Genomic DNA, 22,262 nt, shown 5'->3' with positions numbered 1-22,262 from the left:
CATGAGCTTGTGAACAATTTATTCAGCATTTACAATAAGTTATAAAACACTGTTTATTGAAGGTTTACCTCTTAAGATCACCACTGTACTTTTATTCTTTCAGGTAAATAATCTATTGGTAGTTGCTCAGCTTTAATTAAATAACTTTATAAACCAAAACAAACGTTATATCTACAAGAAAGTTACTTACTGACAAGTGTTTCAGATTTAAAATCTAAATTATGAAAAAATAATGAAAGCATAGCCATTGAGCTGTCCAAATTGAACAGATTAAGATTAATGCTTTACAAAAGGGTTAACAAAATAGTAATAAAGCATTAATAAATTCTTTATAAAGAGGCTTTTAGCAGGAAGTGGGCATCAGCTTTAGTGCTGTATATTTAAATCACCTGATTTTCCCACAGCAGCCAGCTTTTCCACAAAGAAATCTAAATAAATAACCAAGAAGTAGATAATTTTTGAAATCCAGTACTGTCCATGAGGCTAAATACTATCGGAGAAAGGTGTTTTTTTTTTAAAAAAAATTGGCGTAATTTGAATGATGTCAAACCTGCTCCAAACATTTCCTCTGGTATATTTCAGCATGTTTTATTGATGACGCACCGGAACATCTATACGGCAGCAACACCTTCAGAGGGTTAAACTCTTATTTACATAACATTTCCACAGTTGTACAAACACTTGGTAGTCTCCATGTCAAAGTATAGATATTATACATCAAACACAACAGGAGATGTTTTATAAAGCAATTGTCACAACAAGTGTAAATGAATGATAGAAAACAAATAACCGAACACTAACGACAACACAACGAGTTCTACTTTAAAATCTGTACAAGTTAATGTCCATGAACGCAGCTCTTCCATCCTTCCGAAAAATTCAACATAACAGAAACTAATATTCTTCCAAAGGCAGCGATGAGATAATCCAGTTAGTGTAGAAAACCTTTCTCATCTTTTGTCCCTTCCAGAAGAAGAAGAAAAAAAAACCCTGAAGAAATAAGGGGGGTTCAGGAGGAAGACAGTTTCTCCACTTTCCTTGTTTCTTGACGTTGGGTTTTACTTGATGTGGAAGACTTTCTCGTCCATTTTCAACCGTTTGCGTCGGGGCTGTATGAAGTCCTCCTCGGAGTCGTCCGTGTCCTCGGCCTCTTTCTCCTTCTCGTCCGGGGATTCGGGTTCGGGCGTTTCGGGGAAGCTTTGGCCGGGGAAGGTCTCCTCCAGCTTCTCCTCGAAGTACAGGCTCACCGCCTTGCCCGATATGGCCATCTCTGACCCCACCTGTTGGAGGAGGAAGAGGAGGAAGAGGCCGACAGAAGAAGAAGCGCGTGAGGAGTGGTATAAAAAGGGAGGAAAATGCGAGAATACAATTGAGTGGGGAAATATGAGTGGGTTGAGGCAGGAAGGAGGAAGAGGAGAATGAGGAGAAAAATTAGATGTGGTTAAAACTCCTGGCGGCAGAGCGCTCCCAGCTCAACCGTGTTGTACGGAGCAGGACTCTCCTGCCTTCCTGTCCCACTGTGGCTCCATGAAGCATTTCCTCCTTTTAGCTACGTGTCACAAAAACCACCTTCGAAATGTTTCTCCAAACTCAGCTGCTGACATCCAGAACAACAGAGCTGGGGGACTTTTTAAGGCTTGCTGAAAACCCGTAAGAACACTTTAAACTCAGCATTTCTGCCCGTTTTCAGTAAAATTAAAGACTGACGACCAAAACCTGTATTCATGACAAAAACAGGCCGTAATAAGAAGGGGAACAACTTTATTTACCTGCGACTGACTCCGGTTAAAGCTAACAAACCGTCAGCTCTGAAGACGGAACCCACTGCGTCTAAAACTTCAATTTGAAAACAAATATAATGTATAAAACAAATATATAACTTAAGCTTTTTCCAGGTATATACTATCTCACATCAGAATACCTTTCTTTTCACACAAGCATTTATTTATTTTATATTTCAGCATTTTTCAGTTCTACAAATATATTTTTCCCTTATGAACAAATACTCTTATATACTCCGTCGTTCACAGAACTCCAAATAAATCTGCTACTAATCATTCGATGTACTTATAAGTTAAACTTTATGATAGTCTATCAACCCTTGTGGTGATGTTTTGAGTTCTTTTAGTTTATTTGCAATATTCCTAAAGTTAAAAGCCCAAACTGTGCCTGTGTGACTTTATAAACATAATTTATTTTGTTAAATTTAAAATGGGGCTCAATAATAGAGACACCTGAAGAGTCAGAAATTATTAGAAGTTGAGATGAAGATCACTGCAACGCAGGAGAATAAGGCCAAAAAATTTTTTTTTTTACAATGCTTCATTTCTGAATGTTCATTATATTTCTGTCAGCTTATTTAAGGTGTTAAAAGTTAGTCAGGAACATTTAACAGTCACAACCACATGTAATAATCATAAAACACCAAGTATGTTGGTTTTTACCGTGACCGTTTAAAATATTTGTGTATTCAAATTATTTCACCCAATTGTTTGAACAGAAAATTATCTTCAACTCCTCCTGGCTTTGATAACGGTCTGTGAAAACTAATTCAGAAATGTTTTTCGTCTCTAAATATACTTTTTAACTCTACGCTCCCTAACGGGCTCAGGCCGTTAACCCTCCAACTCTCCGCAGCAGCTTCTGTTGGGTTTCTGATGTAAAGAAGTCTCATCAGGCACGTGGGCTGGCTCCGAATCAAACGTTCCTACGCTTCAATCCACGGCAGAAAATGGGTTTTGGCACGAGCGGTTTTCCTAATGAACACATCTCTCGGCGTACAGCATCAATCCGGCTGACGCGCTTCAAGCTCGTTTCATTCGGAGGCGTTCTCCACGGAGCGCGTTGTAATTCAACCACTCGTTCTCACCTTACACTCATGTTCTTCATCAGGTTGAATTACCAAGCCGCAAAGTAAAACATGCAAGTCAAAAACAAACACTGATATCCAAACAAACAAAAAAAAACTTTAAATAAAAAAAATACAGCAGCAAAAGGCCACCTTGTTAGCTCCTTCTACGGCTCAATCACTGATGGTGCCGACTCCAAAATCATCCTTTTTGACACCATGAGACACGTTTGCTGCTCAGAAACATTTCTTGGAACCTCAGTGGGACGGGACAGGATATCCGTGCTCCATTTGAAACGGCTTACCTGCGTATTAATCTCTTTCTCCTCATCATAAACTTGGATTATTCGAGACATCTAAAAGGGGTAATAACATTACAACAAAAGACAGTGAAGCAGCAGAGGAGGAGAGAAGTCATAGCACAGGCAGTTTAAACAACAGATGAGTAATCTGTTTACTGTGCTTCAAAATAAAAAGGTGTCAATAATACAGAAAAGTACAGAACGTAAGGATCACACGACACACAGGACGTCTGATCAGTTTTCCTCCACTTTTATCTTAAACACACATGTAGACTTCTTAAACTCTTCTCTTTTACAAGATGGCAGCTTATAAATGGCTGCTTTTCATCTATTTTTTTATATCGATTTATGTGATTAACTGCATTCTGTGAAGGTGCAACAACAAATCCATCAATCACACTCCAGACCACATTTTACCCCAAACGTTTCTGTTATTTGAGGAGTGAGAAGTGATCTCGTCCGACTAATAAAAGCCGTGGTGTTTCACCGGGATGCAGTGTTAATAAGACGCCGGCTGTATCTGTGAGCCGTGTGAAGACGGGACTCCATTCTCCAAGTCTCATGGTTAGTAAAGAGCACAGAAGCGCACAGAAGCGCAGGTCGCTGCCGCGGCCGGGCGCCGCTGCACGCTGCGTTCAGGGGCAGGTTAGACTGACAGGAAAACACAGACGTCAAATATGGTTTCAGATCATCTGCTGCTCCTGAATCTTCATTCATTCAGCTGTACATGCCTCAAACACATGCCTCAAACACATGCCTCAAACATATTTATTGTCAGCATTTTGCTTTCATTCTTCCTGTGAGCTTCTTCAGGTCGATATGTGAGGTGTGTCGGGGAAATCGTTTGTTCTGTGGTGAACCACTGGACCGAGCCTGGCCAACACGAAGATGACTAACTCAGGTGATTTTACAGATTCTGAACTCAAACATAAAGCAGTTTGAGCAGAACGTCACGTCTCGTCATTAAATGAGTTTAAAACTCTGGCATAAAAAGCGGCGGGTGATAAGCAATCGACATGATGGGCAGCTCCAAATCAGCACTGACTGAAAATATCTGGTCTTTAATTTTTTCAGAAACTCATATTTATGCTTCCTTGGATTTGATCCTTTATCCTGCCTGGTTAAATAAAGGCTGATAAATAATAATCTCTAATGCAAATACCAAAACATAGTTCATAACTGATTTTAACATTCATTCAATCATCCAGAGTCCGTGACTGCATCTTCTGTTTTTTATTTTTACTGTTTACATGATAATTAATGATTGTTTACATTTGGCTTTTGTACATTTCCTTCAGCTGTTTTGTTTTAGAGTTTACTCAAACACTCCTGTTTCTTTTGTGTTTGTTTTATATTCATGTTGCTTCCAGTTTTCTGCCCTGACATTTTGAAGGTGTCCTGAGCTCAACTTTTTGTTTAGTTCTTCTTAAACAACTTTTTTCTTTGCACTTATTCCCAGTTATAGAAAATAAACATAAATGCAGTTGTTTCATTTGGACTGAGAGATTATTTTTTTCATCCAAGAGAGGAACAAAAACTCCACTGCAGTTGTTCGAGGCATGTTTTACAAAACCAGTGGTTTTTTTTTCTTTTGTTAAAAGATTTCTGTCTTTTACTAAATAAAGCAGCTGAATGAACATCCTTCAAGAACGGTATTTTTAATAATTGAGCCAATTTCAGTCTAACCTGCGTCTGCATGCACACACACATTAGCGAGTGTCACAACCCAAAACAGGCTGGAAAGTCATGCTGCTCACCTCATTGTACTTTGCACAGTTTTTGAAGATAAGGCGCATATCGTTCACAAACTCTTGTATGGACTTGTAGTACTGGGAGCTCCGTAACTGCAGCTTCCTCTTGACCCTCTTCAGGTCCATGGGCTGCTTAATGATCTTATAGTAGTTGGGCACCTAGGTTTAAAAATAAAAACAATCTAGTTACACCTGTAAGTAATACAGATGGAGGAAGCAGGTAACAGTTTAAGAAAGGGCTTAATGTTTAGAGAATAAATAAATTTAGATGTTTTAAATGTGTATTTTTCAGTTCTCCTGTCGTTATCTTGTCCTGAACAGTGACTGCAACTCTAAACACGACAGTGTTTAGCTACAAGGTAAAATCTCCCTGAGCTGTGACTGTTGGAGACCAGCTGGCAACTCAAACGTGACTAAAAGGTGCAATAAAATATGCAAATGGACAGAAGGCATCGAATACTGAGTGTTTGCGAGCACGTTACCAACAAATCGTGAGGCCAGTTTTTGACAATTACAGCTTATTTTCCCGTTCACGGTTTGCAGAACTTTATTTTAGAGTAGAGGTTCCCAACCCTGGGCCCGGAGGAACACGGTCCTGCATGTTTTAGCCGTTTCCCCTGCTTTTAAACACCTGATTTGAATGAGCGAGAGATTAACAGGCAGGGAAACAATGAAAGTGTGCAGGATAGTGTTCCTCGAGGAGCAGGGTTGGGAACCACTGTTCTAGACCACGGACATCTGTTGTTCACATCACACCCGCCTCGACCCGCTTTGAACCAACCTTAGTAGCCGAAACCATATTTATGATTTAATCTACTGGAATATGTTGTTGAACTGAAGACAGGCAGGTTTAGTCCAGTGTTTTATTTATTATTATTTATCATCAGCCTGTTTCTGTCAGAGGAGAGCTCTTGAGACGAGTTGGAGACGCCTGCGCTAAAACTGAAGACTTAGAGATATTCACAATGACTCTGTGACGATTTTGAGAAAAATAAATAAGTCGCACACATTTTTTTTTATACATGTTCAAAAAGTTACAAGACTGAATCTCTGCAGCTCAAGCAAGGAAACTGAGGACCGAGTCATTCTGACGATGATCGCCAACGAGTCGGGGCTCAGAGATGCTACCCAAATAACACGCAGCTGTTCGTGAATAACTGAGAAATGTGAATAAAATTATTTCATTTCGCCGAAGTTTCACTTCAACCAAACTGAATTAAAATTGTTTTTCATTCTTTATCACGAGTTAGTTTAAAAACATAAAGAGCTCATAAAAAACATTCTAGATGAAGATAATTAATTAATGATGACCGAACAAGACAAGTAAAAGACGAGTGAACGGCGAAGCTGGGGATGGTTTCTGGGTACGAGCAGAAGAAAAATTAAAAGTCAAAATGAAAGTTCTGGATAAGCATAGCTTTGTTTTCCTTTCTGTTTTATATGATTTACGACTTTGTTTTTAGAATCATTACTTTCACTATTCACTTTAAAGCAAGGTCTGCAGCTGAGAAAAAAGGATTTCAGGATATTACATTTTTATCACTTTGCATTCGGGAACCATTCATGCTGAGCTGTTCTGATGCCAGTGAGCCCAACCTGGACAAATTAGCTGCCGTCATTATATTCTGTGCAATTCATCCCAGTTAAGGCTTTCAAAACTTATGTGTATCTCAGGATTGTAATCAAGTTAAACACGTATTTTATTGCAGTTTATTTTGGCTGTGAGTAGATCTGAACATGAAAGTGGTAAAATGGTAAAATGCTTATAACAGACGGAATGATGTGTTTGTAAAGAGTGAATACTTACAGAGTCGGGAACAGGTTCCCGAAAGCCCATGCTGAGCTCATGACAGAAGATATACAACAAGAGGCGTTCACATTTCTGCAGACACGAGATGAGAACATTAAATCAGGGCGGATCATGAAGCAGCTTTCTGAGGAGGTCTTGACTTGAACTGACCCTTTGGTCTTCAGCGCTCAGGCTCTCCTCCTTGGTTCTCTTGCTTTCGTCACAGTACTCTATTTCAGGCTCCGTTGTACTCCGGCAAAATGTGCAGAGAAAGTCACCCCTGGGACAAAATAAATGAAACAAACACAAACCAGAACCATCAGAAGCATCTAAAGGTGGATTTTTATCATTTGTTTCATATCAGTTTTATAACAAATTAGGTAGAGCTGCCGCAATTTTCATTTCAATTTATATAGTATTTGTATATTTATGCCTAAAATTTGTTTTTCCTCAATAAAAAATATAACTTGTTATATTCTATAAATGTGCAGTTAAACTAATTGGCACGACTGACGAACCAGAACAGTTGTGCTCACTAATCACTTACTGTGGAAAGATTTTTATGGTGGGAACGTGGCATTTCATGTGGAACACTTTAGGACAGCGGTCGCAGCACAGCAGGTTCCCGCCGTTAATACAAACAGCGCACCAGTCTTCATTAGGGTCGTCCTCTTTTCTGCCGCCCGCCGCTTCACCGCTCTTGTCTACGTTTCCATTAGTGAGCAGAGAGTTCGAGTCGCCGCTGCTGTTCTTGGTGGCGGCGTTGGTGGAAGATGACGACGTGGCGGCGCTGGTGCCATTCAGCCCAGAACAAGGTGTGTCAGACTCAGGTTCTGTTTTGATCCGTTCCCCGAGACTCTTCAGAGTATCTTGGCCTGTCGATCCATGACCCAAGGGGCTGTTCTCTGGACTACTCATCTGGGGGACAAACACACACAAAAGTGTTACAACAAATCCTTCAGGCACTTGTTTGAGTTCCTGATCACACCGTTTTAAAGAAAATAAGCTCATACATGAGCTGCATGGACATTTGAAAATGGCACACAATGTCAGTAATGCATGTTATTATAATAAAATTTATTGCCAAACACTATTATGGTTTGTAAAAACCTGTTTTCATACCATACAGGCACTCCTTCCAGCATCTTTGCCTCGCTCTGTTTTCAGAGAGGTCGTCGTGCAGCTGTAGCTGTCCTCTGTGCCAGGTTCCTTCTTCACCTTTACCTGCTCTCCAGCGGCTCCGCCTCCTGGACCCCCTTTACCTGCAGAGCTGGAGCTGAAACAAACAGAGTGGTTACAAATGCAACGTAAATAAGGTGAGCTGTTTATGGTTGGAGCCTGGCTGCGACAGCACGAGGATCTCTGACGTTTCAGGACAGGACATGTGTTCAAACACAAGTTGGCAGTGGAGTCACTGGTTAATTAAAAGGTTTAATTAATGATGAAGGCTCAAATTTCATATTAACGTGGCTTATGTTGCAACAGAGAAAAGATACAAACAAACTGTCATAAACGTAGCAGTGCCTCGTCAACATCCTGCTGATTTGATGTTTCTGATCATCTGAGATTTGTTTACATTAATATTAAGCCTGTAATCGATAATAAGTCTAAGTGACAAACTGTTTAATAAATGTATTTATTAAGTAGGCATGATGAGAAGGAATGATTCAGTTTTCTTTCTTTTTTTTGCTAAAATTTGAACATGTACAGGTGATATTTAAACTGACTTTAAAAATGGAAAAGGCTTTTAATCCAGCACAATTACTCAAAAACAGAGCCCAATAAACCCTTTTTAGTCTAATTAAGAGTTCTGTCTCTAAATATTTTCTAGATTTTTTAAAACTGGTGTTTGGGCGGTTTAAAGTAGCTTCACGCCGTCTCACCTGCCTCTGCTGCCTGTGCTGGATGTGCTCGAGGGTCGTGCTGGTGTGTGAGCGTTGGACATACCTGCACACAGAAACTTATCATAATACAGTCATCTTCCATCAGTTCAGGACTGATCTGTTTATCCTTCAGCTTAAAACATTTAGTTTCTAGAAAACCTGAAGCTCTGATAATGAGCTGAGAGTCTCTCTGTTTGAATTTACGGGTACCTGAAGACCCAGGAGAAAGTGTCGACAGTCCAGGCGAGGAGTTCAAGTCCATTGAGCCAAACTGATGCGTGCTGGCTGAGATGTAACGAGAAAGAAGGTGTCCGAGGTTGCTGGAACCCGCGTCTTCCAACTGGCGGTTCAACGTAGGCACAAAAATGGGCAAAGCATTAAATATATTAATAAAAACATCAGCATCATATTTGTTCCACTGTGTGTAAAATTACAATATTCCTTATGAAATCCTTCTATAGCCCACCCATCACTTTTTCTGAACTAATCCGGATTAACACATTTAACTTTCTGTAAAATGCTCCTTTTGGACACTTTCTTTATCTCAAAAGACATTTTTTGAAAACTATTGATAAGTCTATCATCCCAAGTTTAGTTTGAGTTTAAAAAGAAACCTAAAGTAATAAAATGTGAGCACCTGAATTGGAGGGATCTCGGGTAAGCAGGGCAGGTTCTCAGGATTCGTGACGGAGGGAATCAGCTCAATGGGACCAATTATGGGGCTGGCAGGCCCTCGGTGAGAGTGTGCACCAGCCATACTGGCACTGGTTGGACTCGTGGGACTGGCGTTATGCAAGGACGCCACCGGGAAAGGGCCCGCATGTCCTGGATTGGAATGCTGCAAGGAGAAAGACAGGGATGAAATAAAATGGAGGACGAGATCGTGCAGAAAGTAAAATGAAGGAGTAGTGACCACAAATAAAATCGTAAATGGAAGACAGGTGAGAGGACAGTAACGATGAGAATGCTCACCTGCTAAAGTTTAAAACAACAGCAAAACTCTGTGTCTGAGAAACTATTTCATTGTCATGCAGTGGAGTGACCACACATGCTGTACAAGACACAAATAAAGAAGAAAAAGGTGCCAAACCCCTGACTGCAGTAAGAAACGAAACCTTGGGTGGCTCATCTCAGATTCTATAGACATCTGGACACAGAGAAAAAGGGGCTGGATATAGTGGAGGTTTCTCTTACCTAGTCTCACATGCAGAAAATAAATGCAGACTTTCATGAGTGGGCCGTATCGAGTACGTGAGTAAATATCATTATATGAACAGATACACTGGTGAGACACTGCTATGCAGAATGGCCTCCTACCCTGAAGACAGTAATATATTCGTTAAGATAAATGTAGTAATTCAACCATTTTAAACTTCATTTGTTTCACTAGAAAGATACTTTATTTATTTACACATTAATAGTGATGGTACATATAAAATGAGCCGGGTATTCTGATGTATAAATCTCCTGACTTCTGTCCTGACTTCACATTTCTGCTTTTTCAAATAAAATACTTGTTTGAAAATTTGCACCACATGAACTTAAACTATAAGGCCTACTTACCATTGTTATTTGAGTTCCAGGTGCTTTCATTTATTTATAATTTATGCATGTCTGTCTGATATGACTTTAAGGTACTTTATAAGGAGGAGTTCTTAGATTTTATCAACAGACAGTTAATCTAATAAACTATAACATTACAATTGCTGACTTGGACATTACTTATCAGATTTTTTATTGTAATTTCTTTTTTTTCCAGCAAGGCTCTAAGAGTATTCTGTTCAGTCAGTGAAGCCTGACTCTGCTGAAGAATCTGTATCAAAAGGAGCCGACACCTGAAGTCAACAAACTAAATCTGCAAGTTCAAATGAGACAAACCCTAATTTACTATCTGTAAGTGTTCCTGAAATGATTATGGTTTGACAGAAAATAATTCCCAAACAGGGATCAGTAAATACTGGGCTGTAAACTGCATTCTTAATAAGATGTTGGGTTGCTTTTGACCAGCTGCTGCATCTATACAAACCCTGCAATTACACCACAACTGACATTTTTGAATAAACAATCATTAAAACGACACAAGCAGGACGTTCTACTTCCATGCAAATGCGTTTGTACTGACCTGTCTCTGTAACTGAGGCTGCATGAGGGGAGAGAACTGCTGTCCGTTATGTCTGGGCTGAGCCGTGGGCATCCGGGCTTGAGGCGGACCGGGCAGACGCATGTGATGGGACGAGGGGTACATGGAGGGACTGGGCCCGCCGTTCATACCCCCAGGTACTCTTTGTAGTTGCTGCATACTGATGAGTCTTGGAGGCTGGTGGCGATAAAAAGGCATAAAAACTAGATGAGAAACGGTTTTATTTTGCAGTTGTGATCTAAGCAAAAAAAAAAAACAATAAATAGTAATTAATGGTACAAGAAGTTAATTATCAATCTGCAAAAAAATGACCGGAAGGTTTGACAAGAATAATCCCCAACAGATACTGAATGCTACTGGATTACCATCTTCTCTGCTCAGAATTCAAGATGGCCACCAACGCTAATTCAAACACTGCTATAACTCAGTCATTTTAAGCTGAAATCTGTTCGGCTAGTAGCTAGCTAGTGATCCCCAACATGTCTCCTGAACAGCACACATGTGAGACAATGTCCTAATAACTTAGCATTAACTGTCTGCATCACACCTTTGTCTGTTAGCAAAATATCTTAAATCTTAACTTCTAGAGTCAACTTGAAGCAAGATGGCCTCCACACCCAACGTAGCAAACACAAAAATGGCTACAGTCAGTCGGTTTGGAGATGATGAAACAAATTTGGTTTGTTAGTAGCTAAAAGTCGTCCACTCCACGAACTCTGACTGCGAAGACGTCCCTCAGTTCTTTGTAGGACATTGTCTTTTTCTCTGTCCCTTTTGTCTTTTAATATCTCCTTGTGCTTTTTATGTCTTCTTTAATGCCCTGTTTTGTTGTTTTTATGCTCTCCTTGTGCTTCTTCCTACTTTAAACTCTGTTAGACTCCTTTTTCTTCTTCTGCTTCTTCCTTTTCAAAAACTTCACCAAACATTCAGTGTTAGGCTAAAAATCTACTTTCAACTTCTGCAAATTTCAGCAGTCTTTTAACTGTTTTCTGCTAAAACTTCAACTCAAGTTGACATTTCAGCTATTGCAGTATTTTAGGAGCTTCGGTTTCTTCAGCAGCTTCCAGCACTCAGCATTCACGCTGCATTTTCTCAGGAAAGGTTTCCCCTACCTGCTGTTGAACTATGGGGGGGCCTGCCTGTCGGGCATGTTGCTGGGACATTTGGGAGGCGATGCGCATCTGTTGCTGGATTTGCTGCTGCTGCTGCTGCTGCTGCTGCTGATGGTGCTGCTGCTGCTGCTTGGCGTACGCAGCCTGCTGCATGTGCTGCAGTCGGAGCTGAGCCAGGTTGATCTGGCCTGGGTGTTTGCCCGGGTGACCCTGGCCCGGTGAAATGGATGGTCCACCTAACATCACATTGGGAGGGTGTGCAGCTGGGGGAGGTTTTTCAACTACCAAATTACCTACAATTAGAATAAAACAGATGTTAGTGAGCTCGAAAGGGACACATGCTACAGATGCCTATTACTGATACAGTATTAGGCAGAAGTCTTCAGTCTTCCATCAGTTATTAACATTTTGCTTCTAAGGACTCCCATTTTCTTGAAGTGTTCTTGAACCAGATCTCCTGAAGCTTTCTGGAGATCTTTCAAAGCTTTTCTTTAGACTTTAGTTGATTTTCACTCATTTTCAGTCTTTATCTGACCATTTTCAGAGGAACGGTTTGTTTATTTGCTACTTTACTCTTAAAAAAAAAAAAGAAAAAAGTTCCTGATCTCTAGAAATTTGTGTCTGAAAGTGTTGTGTCTGCAGATGAACAACTTAGCAAAGAACATGTTTTAAATTATATCTTTATAGACTGTTACTTGCACAAAGACCACATTTGATGGCATTTCTTTAGTTAAATCTATTAAATATAACAAAGACGCCACAGTTTAACAGACAAACTAGGACTGTAACACAAGATGATTCCCACAAAGCCGTTAGCTGAAATCTTAGGAGACAGACCAACAAGTCCTGAGTCAAGTCTTTGAAGGATTTCTTTAATATTTATATATATTTTAAATGTGTCTTTTAGATACCATTTATCTGATGTGATTAGTTTTTTTTGTGCTCCACTTGTCCACATTACTCATTTTTAATCTGTCATGGTCAGGTACAAGGACGGGACAGAAACAGACCTTCAGGAAGTCTGGAGAACTAAAGACCACTTTAAAAGATCAAACAAATAAAAAAAAAACAAGTTTAAACACATTAGGGACTGTTTAAAACTTTTGTGCAATCCTGCAAATGTTTGGAAGATGTGATGCTGAACTAAATATGTTAAACATTTGTCTTAATCTTGGCTAGAACAACTCAACAACAACAACAAAAATGACTTCCCGAACACGACAGAAAACCGACTGATGAGGAATAAACGGGGAAGGACTTTCTCTCACCGAGATTAACCACATTTTTGGCCCAGAAGGTTGGATCACAGAAGAAGCGCACAACTCCATTGGACTGTGGCGCCGGCTCCAGCCTCGCCTTGAAGAGTTGGCGAAGCTGATACATGATCTACAACACGTGGAAAAAGAAAATATTCTTCAGGTACAGAGTCTAGTTTTAGAAAAGCAAATTTGTTACAAAGGTTTCTGAGAGAATTACTTAACAACCTCACTATAAAATCATCACATTTATCTTATTTAGTCTCTTTGCAGTCATCCAGCTATACAAAAAACAACTGAATGAAATAACATCTTTATGTTTTAGTTTGCTTTTTCAAACATACTTCAGCTACAAGCAATACAATTTGCCACCTTACAATATGGACAATAGTGCTCTTAAAAAGAAGAATATCTTAAAACTAACTAAACTGGGATCTACTCACAGACCTACTCATAGTCGAGCTCAATGTTATAACAAGCCACATCCTTTCATTTAAATCTACATTTTAGTCCTAAACAGACAAACATGTGAGAAAGTCATGAGAAGCCCACCGGTCTCTTGCTGTAGAGCAGCGCCGTGTTGCTGCCGGAGGTGATGGCCCAGTGGCAGAAGTTGAGCACATGATTGATCTGCTGGGCGAGCTGGGTGGTGTCTTTATGCTGAGACACCAGCCTCATGCTGCGCTCTTTGCTCACGCTCTGAAAGAGTGAGATTGGCGAATACAGTTAGACCAAAACGTAACAATTTTTAAGAGAAACACTTAATACGCACACAAAATTCATGGCTAGTCAAGCTTTTAACATAACTGTGCTCAGTGAAAAGTTGTTTCTATGAGGTCATCTTTTCAGTCTATAGTGAAATTACTATGTTAGAGTGCTCCTCCAGGGCATGAACACATAGAGCTCCCATAAATACATGTTACTGTGACGTCTAATCTGCCCCCAACAAAACAATGAGCTTTGTTTGTTATTCTGCAGCACAATATGAAGATCTTATTGTTCTCTTACCTCCAGCTGCTGAAGCAAGGCCTTGCCTTTTTTGTTGATCTCATTTATAAGAGTAAATACAGCGATTTTGATCTCGTGCTCCACTTTTCTATGCGTTTCATTCAACTCTTTTAACCTGAATTTAAAGAAACACAGCGAATTGCTTTCATGAGAAACAAGAGCCACCAATAACAAACTTGGATGCTTAGAAGAGAAATCTGGTCAGGAAAAACTCACCTGTTCTGCACTTGAGAAACAGAGTAATAGACATATTTCTTTTTTTCCTGTAGCTTGGCCATATTGGTCTCAATGATTTCTTTATGATTCTGGAAGGCTTCATCCAGAAACTGGTACCTAAAGGAAAGCAGGATAACAACAAATCATCATCATGTTCAATGAACTTGAAACAGGAGGTTCAACAATGTTTGAGCTAAATTTTAAAGAGCACAAATAATTAAAAATTACTAAAAAGGATGGCTGTCAATTAGATTTTAATATGTATTGTCTTTTCTTTAGCAAGTATATCAGGCTGTTACCGTAAGCGTAATAAATGAGATTATGCATGTGAGAATAGAGATTGTGATTTTTTTTTTTTTTTCAATAACCATGTATAAACTTCAGTTGATTAAATGATTTTATGATGCAGTTTCAGACCTTGAAAGTCTCTGTGGATTTTGATTTAAAAAAACAAACACTGACAGATATTGGTGAACAGTACTGGAACTCGGTGAGTTAGGGTTCAGCTGGTTGTATTTAACACATATTTTTGGTCAGCACTGAACTAACTGATCCATCTGCTGCTTTTCTGACTCATTTATTTTAAGCGTTTTCTGTTTCTTGTAAACGATCAACTCTAAAAATAAAAATTCACATCAACATCCCCTTTTTAAAGCCTGTGGAAAAGTATCGAGTTTGGCAAACCCACTGAGACTGAAGGTGATAATGAGCTGCAACTGTGTTATGAGTTATCAAGGGAAAAAAGGGAGAGTAATCGTGTAATTAAATTACCTGTGATACAAGGATGGCAAATGTGACTAATGTTATCTTAAAGCTGGTCAGACTGACATGAACATTTGGAACAAATGTCACTACGAACAAAGCAAGGATCAGGTCCTTACAACTAATCTTCACACCGAGTTTATTTGTCACCAATGGCTGCCTGCAGAGTTGGTATCTTGCTCAAGCTTTCTTTGCTTACAGGAGAAAATATTTATTTTACAGCACAGCAAATGAACCGCAACAATTCAAACCAGTTCACAAACAGGGTCGCAAAAGTGCAGGAGTTCATGGATGGAAACCTTCCATAAGAATTAATGGGATTTTGAGGGGGAATCAACGGGGAAAAGCCTGGAATTTAAAATACTAAAGGTTGGCGCTTAACAGGGGTTTTAAATATAGTTGGGGGAAAATATATTTTATTCCCATAATTCCCATGGAAAGTTTCCGGTTTGGAATATTTCCGAAATTCCCAGGCTAGACTCCACATGGAAAATGTCTGAAAAGTTTCCAGAAATTTACCCCAAATTTTTCAGCCCTTTGCAACCCAGTTAACAATAAATGCTAACATTTAATTTATATGGCGCAAAATAAGGTTTGATGTGCACTTCTCTGAAAAATCCCAGTACCTTACCAGATAAAATAAATGAAAAGAGTAGAAACTGGCTTTTGTTAGTAAAACTACAGATGTGTGCATGCCGGTTTACCTGTGCTCCTTGTGCTCCAGAAGCTGGCAGTCCCTACATGTCAAAGTGTCACACGTCTCACAGAAAAGTTTCAGAGGCTCCTGCTTGTGGACGGGACAGAAAACGGGTCTCTGTCCCGACGTACTGACAGACTCTACCAGTACACAGAAAGACATCATGTCATTATTGGCAAGAGAAAAAAAGAAAAAGAAAAACAAACTAAATAACATGACAAAATGAGAAAGACAGAAGACTACAATATTAAAGAAAAACAGATACGATATTTGTATACAAACAGGAAGACTGATTTAAAGTTTAAGCTTCAAAACTTGTCAGTGGTGTCTTATCAACAGAACGAGCATTTCTATTACCATGAGTGAAATTTATGGAGGGTTAAAAGTGACAAAATTTTATAAATACATCCTTAAATAATTAAGTCTCACTTTATATAATGAAATATCTCATTTAAATTCTTCATTTCAAAACATAATTGTAAATAGGCTACACTATGTATTTATCTCATGGCTCCAGTGCAGAAGTGTTATTATTTTCACAATCTTACATTTAGTTATTTAAAAAGGTACATTTATTTAGTTTTTTCACGATGCATTTATTGATTTAATTTATTCACTTATGACCCTCCTCAGAACTTCGTCTCTTTCAGGTTGGTGCAGTTTCAGATTATTGAATGAGTGTAAACAATCTCACCAGAGGCAGCATCGGCGTCTTCCTTTGTGCGAATTTTGTGATCCTTGGTAATTTTGACTCTCTGATGGGCCTCCACACACGTCTTACACAACCACTCTCCACACTCTACGCAAAAGCCAATGGTTCCAGCATTGTCTTCACAACTTGTGCACACCTTGGAAAGAGAACAACAATCTGAAATAACTACAAGGAGTCAGGAGTGGCCTCGGTTTCTAAAAGGCAGTAATAAAAAGAAAATAAAGCATTCTCTGAAATTAGTTTGTATTCGAACCGTCAGGTTGTTTGACGCGTGTTGGCACATAATAAAAACCCATGCATTTAGGACAATTTTTCTTTTTTACCACAAATGAATACAGCAGTTTCTCATATTAGCTCATTTATTTGTGTTGTGTTGTGCAGCTGTGATATGAGACATTCCCATCTCTTCATACATAATATCTGTATTTTATAGCTAATATCACTGCTTTGCTTAAAACGAATCTTTGAGCGTCACAAACTGCACTAACAATAAATAGAAACATATAAGCTGAGGGGACAAAAATAAGATTGGAGAGTACTGTACAGAACTTTTAAGGTGCCACTTGTTTTGTGTTTTGCTTCGGTTTTGTTAGACCTCTCCTATTTGTTGAAAGGTTTCTTAAGCAACAGTTTGAGCTGTTTGGCACAAACTTCTTTTTTTCAGTCATTTTCAAACATCTGTCTTCTCCTGGAGTGTTTTCAGATTAATGTGTTTCTTGGATCAATGTTAAACAGTGAAGTCCTGAAGCCTAAAAATGACACTGAACTTAAAGGATGAATCTGGGTTGTGTATGAACATGACAACATTGGAAAGAACCAATTCTAAACAGGTAACTTGTTGCAACGATGCATTTTGTTATGTTGGGGGGGGAAGCAGGAATACTTCATGTACCTAAAGTTATGCTACTTTCTTTGAGTACGATAAAAAAGGCTCCCAGGATCCAGCATTAATTTGATAGTGACTGTTCCTACAATGCTGTACTTTTCTATCAGCCATGTCCCTATCCTCTTGGCTTTTCTGGTTTACGTATAAAAGAGAAACAGAAATGATAGTGGACGACCAGATTTTAATCACTGAGCGAAGCACAAGCATCTGTTCTCACTAATGATTCAGGCAACACTCAGCCTTGTGTTTACACCATCACAAAATGAATCTCAGAAATTTAAGATTGTGCCAAGCGTTCTTCAAATGGCAAAAGGAGCACAAGAATTCGTGCGGAAAAACCAATTTACACAGCGTTCGGTGCAGACCATTTTCAAATACCTGTGCAGCTTTTTCATCTGATGTGCTGGTGGCCTCGGTGGTATCTTTGACAAAGTAGTTGTCAATTATGTCACTTTGTTTGTAGTCCTGGCAGCAAACAGAACACCGCATAACGTTTACTGGAGACACAAGGGGACAAGAAGAGAGGAGACACGGGTCAAAGATCTAGTATTTTAAGTCTACCTGCAGGTCATATTTTATTGATCTTCGAAGGAAAGTTCAAAGAAAGCCAAAACAGCAGTCAGTCTTCATCAATGACACGGTCATAAATCACTGGAAGTACCTTCACTCTCATAAAAACTAGTCCTACTTCCAACAAAACAGGCCTTTAGCTGACTTTCTCCTTATTGTCATAATTTCCTTTCAGTAAGTTCATTTTATAAAAAAAAAAAAATCTTTGCCCACTAGGAAATCCATAGCAATTCATAAGAGTTAATTGATTTAGCTTCGGTCTCCAGAAAATTCAATCACATCATCCATGGCATTTTTATTAGAATATTAAATCACACAGCCAAACAACAATGGCTGCTTCATTTGATCACTTCAACTTTCTTAATGAAATCAGGAGGAATTAATGATATAATCACTGATGCCAACAAATAATTAGTTCAGCTGATTAACTTTGCCACTTAAGTCCAATAAAAGGTCACATGACTAAGACCAGATATTTGTTTAAATTAAGTTAGAAAAATATGCAGCTCTGCTCTACCTCATAAACCCATAAATTCCCAATACCCCCCCAACACCACCACCCCACACGCACACCATAAAAAAGCCAGACATCTGTGGTAAAAACCAGTTGAAGCCAGTTTGAACCGGTGTACACCGACTTGAGCAGCACACAGCCGGTTTGTGTTAGTTCCAGCTGCATGGGTCCTCTGTGTGATTGGTTGTGGAAACAGCTGGACTGAGGTTGTGTTTAGGAACCCACACAAACCCCCAAATAAGCACAAACACACAAATATATGTACACATAAACCTCCAACACAGCTGTCTTTTTGAACTGAAGCCCCTCACACTCTGCTCCATGTTTGTACACCATGCACACGTGCAATTAAAACTTAAATAAATAAATTAACAAATGTGTGTTAGGGACATGATAAATGTCATGATTGAGCAGAGATAAGATCAATCCTATGCAGAGGTGAAAAAGATCACGTCAGCCCTGTTTGGTTACTGTCATTTAGTTGTGACAGTGTGTCAGCTTGTGCATCAGAAGTTATTTTTTCATGACAAAACTCTATATTCAGCGGATATAAGTAAGAAGATAAATGAAACATCTTCACATGGTTCTGCCAGCTGAAATTACAAATACTTATTATTGACTAAAACTGACTTAGTCAAAGTTATTTTTGTTTGGCTGTTCATAAATGCAGCGTACATCTTCTAATGTCTCACAGCTTCAGAAATAAATGGGATTTTCAACAGGAAAAAAGGTGGGAAATCTTTAGCTTTTTCCACAATAACGGCTGTGGTTCCGTAGGTGGCATAATTAAAATGAAAATCAATTTCTGAGTCAATAAACAAGAAGCTTTGTTAAAGTTTAATACCCATCAATCAATCAGTGTCCTGGGTACACACTCTGCAAGAGATTAAAGAATTTGTAATCCATTTAGCCAAGTCATGTTAATAATTTGTTCAAATTTGGGTATAAAAAACAATTCAGATCCAGCTGTTCAGATGGACGTGATCAATAATCATTTTCTGATATTTAAAAGTACTCTTTAAAGTTACAGTATTGTTTATTAGGAAACTGACCATAAAAGACTGCTGCAACACCCTAACATCCAAAGCTGTGGCCATAAAGTATTTTATTATTATTTACATCTTATATAGTGAAATGGAAAGATAAAAACAAAACAGATTGTACTGTCCCCATGGGGAAACTGAAACCTGAGGGACGACGCTGAGGTTTAATTTGTTCAGCTGACCTTTAAGAGTCAAATTATACAGATGCTGCAGTTTTATGAAACAGTGCAAAATAACTTTAGTCATAAGGAGATAATGTATGTTTTGAGGTAAATGGTTTTTCCGTGCAGGATATAGAGGCTTTGGTTTAGCTTTAGGTTAAATGCACCCTTAAAGTTTAAATCTGGAGCATTATTTATTCTGCTTTTTGACAGATGACTGGCAATCATGCTTTCCAAAAATGTACCAGCATCATTTATGTTTATAAAGCAATGAGGTAACAAGACATTTTCTGTGCACACAGTGTTATAAATAATGCTGCATTGCATTAAACAACAACAATTAAAATACAGTTTGGTAATACAGAAGATCTTCTTATTGCAAGAAAATGACTCATTATTTCAAGATAAAAACATTAAATATATGGGGAAAGTAAACATTTACAACATGGCTTTTAAATACCTACAAGTTTAAACTCTAATAAGATCTGGATTTGCTTGTGAATACAAGTATATTTCAATTCTTAATCTTTAACTGTTTAATTTAAAAAGGAGCTCTTGGTGCAGTGGTGTTTTATCAGTACTAAATCTGCACCCCTGACTGCCGGCGGTACTGAATGTCACTGCAGTAGCTGGAAATAAAGAACCTTGCAGTTCCCCATAACATCTGTTACTGATCATTACTGTCAAATTAATTACACAATAAAATCAATTCCCAATTGTCAGATATTTACTCAAACGTGGGGGGGGGGTGTTTGATTTGCTCCATTTATATCCTCTATGGTGACAGGAGCGATAAAGTGTTGAACAACCATTTTGAGGGAAACTGGATGTAATCTCAGACGAGCCACCTGTGTGAAACTCAATAGTCTGAAATTCAACTCTGTGGCAACGGTGGGTCGTCGTCACCTGATGGTTTTGAGGGATAAAGTCAGACAACTCCACCTGCCACCCCAAATCACCGAGGTCTACCCCCACCCAACTGATGAGGCCAACAGAAAGTAAAGTCTCCAGCCCGTCTGTCTGACAGATGATACTGCATAGGCCTGACGGAGACAGGTAGACCATTAAACTCACCTATGTGCGTGTCAGTTTGCCCGTGCGGTCCAGGCACCTGTACGCTTATCTGTCTGTCTGGTTGCGGGATGCATTTCAGGCAAAAAGAGTGCAGACAAGGCAGAAGTTTCGGTTCACAGTCTCGACTCTGCAGACTTTGTTTACACACTGCGCACGTATCCAGTAAATTAATGGGAGTGGATACCGGCGTGGCGGCCGCCGGAGCAGAAGGAGGGGGAGACGTTTCGGTTGTAGATCCGCCAACGGACGCCTCCACGGCGGGAAGGGTTTCGGTTGCCGCTGGCTCCGCGTTGGCGCTACTTGCCGTTTCGGCCGCCGGGCTCCCGTCGGCTTCTCCCGCCGCAACAACAGCAGCAGCAGCCTCGCCGTTGCTAACGTCCACTGCTTCACCACCAGTGCTGGGCGGAGGTTCGTCGTTAGCCTTATCGGGGGGCTCGGTTTCTGCGTCTCTCTTTGTACCCGATTCTATAACTATTACCGCATTTTCGGATTTTGTATCCGTCGACTCGCTAGCTGGTGCCGAAGGCGCTGAATCCGAGTTAGCTGACGGTTCCATATCCTCCTCGCCTTTGTTATCCGCCATCTTCCTTCCCCTTAGAGCCGCTACACGTACTGCGTAAGTTCTCGAACCAGGAGTACGTATGCTCACGTCATGACGTCGCAAGCCATATCTATCTATCTATCTATCTATCTATCTATCTATCTATCTATCTATCTATCTATCTATCTATCTATCTATCTATCTATCTATCTATCTATCTATCTATCTATCTATCTATCTATCTATCTATCTATCTATCTATCTATCTATCTATCTATCTATCTATCAACTCCTCACATGCAGAATTTGGTGTCATAAACTTGAGGGTTAAAAGTGACAAGATTGAATAAATAAATACATCATGACATAATTAAATCTAAATGTCCCATTAAATAATTAAATGTACCATTTTGATTATTAAACCAGCCCATTGAGTTTGATGGATGAGGTCGACTGTTTAAATAATTACATGATGACACCAATCTCAAGGGAGCCATGAAATAAATATTTTTTTTGTTTTTAAATAAAGAATTTTTTTGAAAGAGACATTTGTTTATTTAATATCATTTTATATAAAGGTGCATTTCATTAATGAAGAGGACATTTAAACATATTTATTTTCTTGAATGAGACATTTCATCATTTTATTATGTACTTTATAACTTTATGATGTATTCAATAATTCAATGGTACATTTAATTACTTAATGGTACATTTACATTTAATTGTTCCATAATGTATTTATTCATTTAATTTAGTCATTTTTGACCCTCCATAATAATCAGGCACAAGACCTGGACAGAAAATAAGTGGAAAAAGTAGCTTTAATCCCAAAAAAAAAAAAAAAAACTATACTTATGGACTCAACTCAAAGGTGGTTAAAACTTTTATATATTATTTCTTTCACTATTTAATTTTTCAAGAGAAAATGATATTTAAACTTATAAAAATAAATAAATACAGAAATAATACTAAGCAAAAACCTTTGCAAAGTGTA

The 22,262-nt window shown here is 38.9% G+C and overlaps 1 protein-coding gene across 3 annotated transcripts; it reads right to left on the bottom strand.

Moving 5' to 3' along the window:
• Nucleotides 1-516: 516 nt before the first annotated feature.
• trim33 (tripartite motif containing 33) lies at nucleotides 517-21,344 on the bottom strand. Of its 3 annotated transcripts, XM_017411357.3 has the most exons (21): nucleotides 20,725-21,344; nucleotides 17,741-17,859; nucleotides 16,459-16,612; nucleotides 15,772-15,904; nucleotides 14,306-14,422; nucleotides 14,090-14,204; nucleotides 13,634-13,780; nucleotides 13,094-13,211; nucleotides 11,826-12,118; nucleotides 10,696-10,890; nucleotides 9,664-9,720; nucleotides 9,211-9,411; nucleotides 8,784-8,913; nucleotides 8,574-8,637; nucleotides 7,813-7,966; nucleotides 7,238-7,608; nucleotides 6,862-6,970; nucleotides 6,709-6,783; nucleotides 4,908-5,060; nucleotides 3,154-3,204; nucleotides 517-1,280 (listed from the first exon to the last, which is right to left on the bottom strand). In XM_017411357.3, exons 1-21 carry the CDS (start codon nucleotides 21,305-21,307, stop codon nucleotides 1,059-1,061), a joined length of 3,561 nt encoding a protein of 1,186 aa, XP_017266846.1. In that variant the 5' UTR covers nucleotides 21,308-21,344; the 3' UTR covers nucleotides 517-1,058. The 3 variants fall into 3 exon arrangements, with proteins under 3 accessions (XP_017266846.1, XP_037832933.1, XP_037832934.1); XM_037977005.1 differs by lacking the exon at nucleotides 3,154-3,204; XM_037977006.1 differs by lacking the exons at nucleotides 3,154-3,204; nucleotides 9,664-9,720.
• Between the last annotated feature and the right edge of the window lie 918 nt (nucleotides 21,345-22,262).

This window comes from Kryptolebias marmoratus, linkage group LG8 (assembly GCF_001649575.2).
Source record: "Kryptolebias marmoratus isolate JLee-2015 linkage group LG8, ASM164957v2, whole genome shotgun sequence".
In the NCBI taxonomy this organism is placed as follows: Eukaryota; Metazoa; Chordata; class Actinopteri; order Cyprinodontiformes; family Rivulidae; genus Kryptolebias; species Kryptolebias marmoratus.
Note: the sequence above shows the minus strand (reverse complement) of the source record. Positions and strands in the feature narration are given on the sequence as shown.

What these genes read in the sequence shown, in the direction of transcription:
- trim33 (XM_017411357.3), bottom strand. Translation starts at nt 21,307, where the DNA reads ATGGCGGATAACAAAGGCGAGGAGGATATGGAACCGTCAGCTAACTCG. An exon ending in CAAAAATGTGGTTAATCTCG is followed by an intron (nt 12,119 to 13,093) that starts GTGAGAGAAAGT and finishes TTCTAATTGTAG; the next exon opens with GTAATTTGGTAGTTGAAAAA. An exon ending in AGCCTCAGTTACAGAGACAG is followed by an intron (nt 9,721 to 10,695) that starts GTCAGTACAAAC and finishes CTCTGTGTCCAG; the next exon opens with ATGTCTATAGAATCTGAGAT.